Here is a 7,847-nt window from a genome sequence, read left to right as displayed (position 1 = left end):
CTGAGAAAATCCTTGGTCTTAGAAGACTCTACATTATTCCCTGAACTTGACCCAGATTCCTGACGTTGGGCCTGAGCTGCTACCAGCAGTGTGAGCATGTTGATAGCACTCCTAACATCCCCATTTGAAGCACTAGGAGGTGTAACGGTAGGGGCGGTTGGAGCTGTTGCCTGAGTCGGAACGGTTTCTTCGTGAGCTGTTTCCGCGGTAGCCCTTTGGCTGGTGGCTGTGTTCCTCTTCTTGTACTTTCTTTTGTAAGGCATTTTCTGAGAACACGTACACGCACGAATTAGAAAGAAATCTTAAGAGTAATGCTTTAACTGCACGATCTAGAGTATGAAAGAAGTGAGACAATCCTGAATGTCTTGGTGGTCAACTGTTTATATGTATGGGGCCCTCACACATATAAAAGTGACCCAAGTGGACACGGTTTCATAGACTCCCTAAAGATCATTGACCCTAGGCTCTGATACCAAGATTTGTCACACCCCGAACTATGGCCTGGGCATAACACGACACTCAGTGCCTGATTGCATGTGACCGAGCGAACGACATGGCTTGCTGAATCATCATGAGGCATACATGAGCGGAAATATAATATGAAACATGATGGGCTTTAAGAAAACATATGAAGTCATAGTAATTATAAAATACTTTTTTAAAAACAAGAGCGCGGATAATACCATAACTGAGCCAAAAAGGCTAACCGAATATGAAAGTCTAACATGACCCAACTGACTTGTCTAGTCTATGAAACATCTAGCATAAGTATGAACATAAAACATACTTGCTGGGACAAGGCCCTCAGCATAACTTTAATGCATCAATGACAAAAAGTAAACAACTGACTAAACCCCGAAGAAAATAGGGCTCACCCAAAAGCTGATACGAGAGCTGTCCTACTGAGCAAGTGCGTCGTCCGGTAAGTCAGTACTTGCATCGTGAAATGCAGGCCCCCAAGGCAATAAGAAGGGGACGTCAGTACTTTGAATGTACTGGTATGTAAACACTTGAGATAATAAACAGGCACATGATACATAAACATGAAATTGAAACTGAAACTGAATATTGAAACTGAACATAAACATGAGTATTGTAAGCATGAAATAATCTGTAATACCGACATGAACCACCACGGGGAGAAACGTGGAGTCTGATCTCGGCTCGATTAGCTAAGCCATCTCGTACCTTTCCGGGGCACGAGACATGAACATGACATGAATGGATCCAAAATCCCTCAATGGGGAAAACATGAAGGAATTATCCTAACTGGGCGGAGCGATCCTTATCTTACGTTGGCATACGTAGTTGCAGGCTATCTGAGCCTTCTCGGTATTAATACAACTCCCGAACATGAAAATAACTGAAGACATGATTTCTGAGTCTTGTCATGAACATGGGTACATGAAGACATGCGAATAAATGCATATATACGAGCTTTTCACGGAAATAAGCAAAATATCTCATACTTTGTGTTATAGAACCCATGGGATGCAAGTTATGGGTTTTCATAGATTACGGACTGGGTCTCAATCACCAAAACAGTAAATTAAGACTAATTAAACGGAATTGTAATTGACCATAGAATATACATCATGGTTCAAGTGTCTAGGGTTTATCATGAATATACCTAGAATCCTAAAAGTTGGTGTGTAATCATGGAATACTGAAACATGGGGAAGAACAAGGATGTTCCCACACGTGGATAGTTCCTACATACCTTGACTTCCTGCTTTTGAGCGTATCACAGTGTCCTTCAATCCCTTCAACTTTAATCTATAGCAATACAGGTCATAGGGATTCTATATTAGCAACAATATCCATGCTTTGATCATCTAAGCATTTTATCAAACACTTGGTGGGCATAAAGCTCCACAACCTTCATTAATGGTGTTTTCTTCACCCAATCCCTATTCTATTACTTCTAGCTGATTCTACAATCTCAATCAGATGTAATTAACATCATTCTTCATCACCCACATGAATACAGCAATCCTAAGTCAATAATCCAAAAACTCTAGCATCGTTCATATAATTCTCTTTATCAAACCCATTTACTATTCTCCCAAGAACTCATCAATTCACAACTATAAATGATTAGAGAGTAGGAACATTACCTTTTTGAAGTCCAATCCTCTTGAATTCGGGTTCTAGGGTTTCCACATCCAACAATAATGTTCCAATCATTACTCTATGGATTAGAAGGGTTTACTCAAGTTAGAAAGGGATTAGGGACTTGAATTCAACCTACAATTATGATAAAACTTACCTTGGAAGGTTCTTGAGGTTTGGGACTTGTTCTCTATGAATTTAGGGTGATTTTTCGTGAATGGGGTGTTGGGGAAATAAACCCCAAATCTTAAATATAACTTAAAACGCGTAAACTGACTTTTGACCCGAAACCCGACCTTTTATGTGTTAGGTCAGCGACGCACGTGCATCACGCGACCCCATACATGTCAATATTCAGAGAGGGTGTTTTTGTACGATCGTCCCGCGACGCGGGGCCATCGCACACGCCCTCACAAGCGACATATGCCGGTTCTGCACAGTGTTCGGTAAAATAGGCATAACTTCTTATACATAGCTCTGTTCAAGACCCATAATATACCGTTGGAAAGCTATTTCAAAGGGCTACAACTTTCATCAATGAAGTTTTCCCAAATTCCCAAATAATAAAGGATTTATGGTCGCTGGATGTAAGACCTTCTACAAACTCACTTGAAAACATCCTCTGTAGAAAGGCTTCTGACTTTGCTTTGTCCAAAGACTATTCTTATGACTTGATTAGTTTTCAAAACACTTTATAAAATCCTCATATTGGTTCCATTATATTATCGCCTTACGAGTCAAAACTTAGCCCAAAGCTACGAGGTGTTACACAAACTCTGCCTTAAGCCAGAGTTTCAAATTCTGCCTTAAGGGGAAGAAAAAAAAAAGACTCTGCTGAAATTTTGCAAACCTCTGGCTTATGACCTAATTTTGGATAAAATTTTGTCTTAAGCCAAACCTCTGCCTTAAGGCATAAGTTGGGGTCCAGCTTATGCCTTGCGAATCCCAACTTATGCCTTGCGATTTTTTATTTTTTTTACTGACCTTGGGTTTGAACTCAGGATCTCGGGTTATTAAGCGAAGGGAAAAATTAAAGACCACCAATTTGAGGGACAAAATTAAAGACCACCCCCAGTGAAGGACATTCCTGCAAATTGCATTCCTGCAAATTGCCCATAAGAGAAAAAAGGAATGTGTGTTGGGCCGTGGGGAGAACTGCAGAAGCTGATTGGTCTATTTGCCTTTATAGTTGGGCCTCTTTCTCCTTTGCGATAGTGCAGTGCTGCACGAGTATTGCACTGTTAGTGTAATTTAATCGATGATAAAAACTTATTTGTCCGGTGGATATATCAAGCTAATAATACAAGATACAGATACATTCTCAAGTTATAGCTTTTGAGAAACTGAAATTAAACATTCTAGGAAAAGTAAAAATGCCTATCGTTCAAGAGCAAATATCAAAATATAGTGGTGTCCCGAATTGTACATACACATAAAGACGTGCAAGAAAATCAAAACGAAATGATGTTTTCGTATCTTCACTCCAATTATGTTTCAACCTTTTTCCCTCCCACGTAAGACGGTCCCTTCCATCTTGGCCCCCAAAAAGAAAAATTACCTAACCTCACTGTATTTACTACTCCTACTTTTGTTCCCTGTATTTTGGGCGGTAAAACAAACTCATGAAATATGATTCCCCAATCTATTTATTTGTTAGCTCAGATCACTTTGACTCACTCATTCAACTTATATAAAAATTGAATTAATTATCCGTGGGAAACCTTGTTAAAAAATTAGATTTTTTTTTAATTTAATGTGTTATATATAGCCCTAATAAAGAATAAAGTAATTTTGTTAGTTTTGTTTGGTAATGGAACAAATTATGGGCATGTTGCAGGATTGGCCTTCGCTGGGGGTGGTCTTTAATTTTTGTCCCTCAAATTGGTGGTCTTTAATTTTTTCCCTTAAGGCCCAAATTCTGCCTTGCATGGGCAGAGGCAGAATTTGCATGACCAGATTTGCAAAATTCTGCCTTGCGGTTTTTTTTTTTAATTGAGCTGAGTTCGAACCCACAACCTCGGGGTATTAGGCAAAGGACAAAACTTAAAGACCACAAATTTGAAGGGCAAAAATTAAAGAGCACCCCAAATGAAGGCAATCCACGAAAAAAAAAAAAAAGGACAAATTATAAGAAAATAGATCAAGAAATTAAAATTGGGAAAAGGACACAAATGGGCATCCGGCCCAAACAACTGACAACCGGATGGCCCAAAAAGCTTATAAGACGTTTATTAGTTTTTATGAAATAATTCCATTTTTAGCCTTTTTACAACTAATTTCAACATGTGTATAGAAATTGTATCATTGTTGTATAGAAACTGTATCGTTGTTGTATAGAATAGTACGTGTTTGAAAAATGTATCATTGGTGTATAATTTCTGTTTAATAAATGTATACTTACTAATTATACACATATTATACATGTTTGGGGATATTTTTTTAGGGCTCAATTAACGTATACTTACTAATTATACACACATTATACATATTCTTTTTGTAGTGAACCTTTTAGTGACGACTTTTCGCTCTTTTATGGCGACTAAAGTCTGTTTTTTTTTTTTTTGGTAGTGAATGGGCTGGGCTAGCACTTGGCAAAATTTTGGGCCGAATGGCTAACTCGCGGTATTAAGCCCAAATGTGAGTCAAACAAATATCTGATGGCCACTGTGTATCCTTTTCCCATTTAAATTTGGTAAGAGTTGAGCGGGTTGAACTATGACCCATTGTTAAACTTGAACCCATCTTGATCAAGTCCATCTCAACCCAAATAACTTTTCGCCGGCTTAATGACTACCCATTTAATCAAGTCCATCTCAACCCAAATAACTTTTCGCTGGCTTAATGACCTACCCATTTATCAATTCAATCATTTTCTTCTTTTTGTGCGTATTGCCCTTCATTTGGGGTGGTCTTTAAGGTTTGCCCTTCGCTAGGGACCCCTTGGTCACGGATTCGAACCCCGGCTCAATGAAAATTTAATTTTTTTCGCAAGGCATAAGTTGTAAAAAAAAAAAAAAAAAAAAAAAAGGCAGAATTTCTGCCTTAAGGCAGAACTTGCATGGGGCAGAATTTGCAATTTCTGCCCATTTCTGTAAATTTTGCCCTTTTTGTCTTGAGGCAGAGTTACTCTGCCTCTTTTCTGAATTTATGCCTTGCGATTTTTCTTTAAATTTTTGCCTGAGCGGGGGTTTGAACCCATGACCAAGCGGTCCCTAGCGAAGGGCAAACTTTAAAGACTCCCATTTTGAAGGGTAAAACTTAAAGACCACCCCGTAATAAGGGCATTCCGGCTAATTGCCCAATCAATTTTAAGCTGCTCAAATTAAGTTCAATCCCGCTAATTTGAAACCCCTAATTGTAACCAAGCCCAATAACCTGGTCTTACATTGGCTGGCATGTGGAGATGAATGTATAAATTTGGAATCTCAGAACTGGCTTGACTACGTTAAACATGATTAAAATAGAGGTCAGGTTCATTGCAATATTGAAAATGTTTGCGCTGCTTAAATATTCCTTGGTACGTCATTGTTTAGACATAACCAACTAATCAAGTGTAGGCAGTTTCTAATTGATGGAAAACCGAGTAATAAAAAGTAAGTGCCATGAAGTCACCTCTCTACAACAATGATTCAATGAATACATATACAAGGAGAAAGAAAGAATGAGAGGTCAACTTACAATAAATGTGAAGTTATGGTTGGCTTAATTCTTGCCTCTATGATCACATGATTCTCAGTAGAAACAATTCTTCTATCAACCCAGCCGATTAATAACAGTGGAAAAGTGAAGTAGTTGAAGATATGAGAAAGGTCGAGAGTCCGTGACTCCCTCCTTGGGTAGGTCGAATAATAAATAGACAGTAGCAAATAGCAAGTTCAAGAAGCAGCTATCAGCTTGTTAATTTATATATATCACGCTAAGAAGCAAGACCACCATAAATTACAAACATGTATGAAAATGAATGGAAAAAGTGGGGTCTATTTATTCCACTATGTAATGAATTTGTCTACATCCTACTATACTCTCTTTCCTACACATCCACCCTTACAAAATTCCAAAGAAAGTTCACATGCTTTGTTTGTTTGTGAATTCCGACTAGCAATAAGGTCCGATCTCTGTCTCCCCTCTTTCTAACTTTGATCTCTCTTTTTCATAGCTGTCGTCGCTACTCATTATCCATACACTCACTCTAGCTCAGATCTTTTTCTTTTTTTCCTTTTTAAACATAAAACTTCAACCATATTAGCTAATGTTTTTGCTTAACGTAATATAATCACTAGGCTGCTCGATTTTACTAGCTATTCACATATAAGTAGTTTTATCTGTTGCTTTCTGAGTCTTTTGAACTCTTTTAAGTCTCAGGTCAGTCTGCATTTTTGCTTTTGCCATGACTACTACTGCACTTGTTCTCTTAGCGGTTTCATGCTGCTTCTTGTGGTTGAATCTATCGTCACCTTTGCAAGTTGAGGCAGCAGCAAAAGTGGTTAATCCTCAAATCACTGTGATGGGTATGGTTTACTGTGACATTTGCTCCAATAATTCCTTCTCCAGGCACAGCTACTTCATGCCAGGTACACTGTTCCTTGCAAAATTTTGGTGAAATTCTTGCATATACACAAATCCATAACATTTTTCATCTTCTGTAATGCTATCTAAAATAGTCCTATGGACTAGAGGTGGCAAATGAGCGGTCTGGTCAAATTTGGGCCAGATGGGCCAAATTAATAAGTTGGTCATCACCGAATTCACGCAAAATTTGCATGGGTCAAAATGGGTCATGGGTCATACCCTAACCCGCCCAACTCAACTTCCCTTTTTTATGTTGCTTTATGAAAAAAGAAATTTGAAAGCAAAATTTATTATTATTAGCTTTAAGATCTACCAAATTTACATAATTCTCGATCTCTAAATTTGATTTTGTATGTTCGGATTTAATTTGAAATTTGACCAGTTTTGATCCGATAGTTTGATGGGTCATCTTGGGGTTCAACCCGTTGGAGAAGATCGACAAACGGATCATAATCCAAACCCGTTTAAACTTGGGCGGGTGATGTACTAAATAAACGGTTGCTTAATTGGTAAATGCGATTGATATTTGGATAAATCAATGAACAGGTGTAGAAGTTAAGATAGACTGCACCTTCAAGGCAATGGCAACAAGGACAGCAGAACTGGTATCAGTGTCAGTGAACAGAACTACCAACAGACATGGAGTTTACAGGTTGGAGATACCTTCTGTGGATGGAATAGAGTGTGCTGCAGAGAAAGAAGTGGGCACTTCTTGCAGGGCTACCCTTATTGGAAGCAAATCTTCTTCATGTAATATACCTGGCTCTACAAGAACCACTACTGATGAGATTACCATCAAATCTAAACAAGCAAACATGTGCATCTATAGTCTCAGTGCTTTAAATTTCAGACCTTCTAAGAGAAATGTTGCTCTCTGTGGAAATTAACGCCCCAACTACTTAGATGGCTTCCCTTTTAAGTGTTCCATAATGTCTTCTCCTTCTCTTTCACTTTCATTTCCCATTTATAGGGAATAACATGTATAATTCACGTCTCTTTTATTTCCAGTATAATCAAAAGCTTGCATCACACTGTGCTGTTAAATGCATGTGAATACAAGGATATGTATTAGAAACAGGCTCCACGTCCAGATGTTTTTGTGTTTTTTTTTTTTTTAATTATATTTTTGACCAGAGGAACTAAGTCCTGCTGTTGTTAGCTGGTTA

The 7,847-nt window shown here is 38.2% G+C and overlaps 1 protein-coding gene across 1 annotated transcript; it reads left to right on the top strand.

The window, feature by feature from the left end:
- Positions 1-6,065: 6,065 nt before the first annotated feature.
- Positions 6,066-7,758, top strand: LOC132621201 (uncharacterized). The gene is made up of 3 exons (XM_060335371.1): positions 6,066-6,218; positions 6,475-6,683; positions 7,228-7,758. Exons 1-3 carry the CDS (start codon positions 6,070-6,072, stop codon positions 7,566-7,568), a joined length of 699 nt encoding a protein of 232 aa, XP_060191354.1. The 5' UTR covers positions 6,066-6,069; the 3' UTR covers positions 7,569-7,758.
- The last annotated feature ends 89 nt before the right edge of the window (positions 7,759-7,847 follow it).

This window comes from Lycium barbarum, chromosome 12 (genome assembly GCF_019175385.1).
Source record: "Lycium barbarum isolate Lr01 chromosome 12, ASM1917538v2, whole genome shotgun sequence".
Taxonomy (NCBI): Eukaryota; Viridiplantae; Streptophyta; class Magnoliopsida; order Solanales; family Solanaceae; genus Lycium; species Lycium barbarum.
Note: the sequence above shows the minus strand (reverse complement) of the source record. Positions and strands in the feature narration are given on the sequence as shown.

Excerpts from the sequence above, each read along its gene's own strand:
- LOC132621201 (XM_060335371.1), top strand. The coding sequence starts at position 6,070 with ATGAATGGAAAAAGTGGGGTCTATTTATTCCACTATGTAATGAATTTG. Across the intron at positions 6,219-6,474 it reads GAATTCCGACTAGCAATAAG|GTCAGTCTGCATTTTTGCTT; the intron begins GTCCGATCTCTG and ends TTTAAGTCTCAG. Across the intron at positions 6,684-7,227 it reads GCACAGCTACTTCATGCCAG|GTGTAGAAGTTAAGATAGAC; the intron begins GTACACTGTTCC and ends ATCAATGAACAG.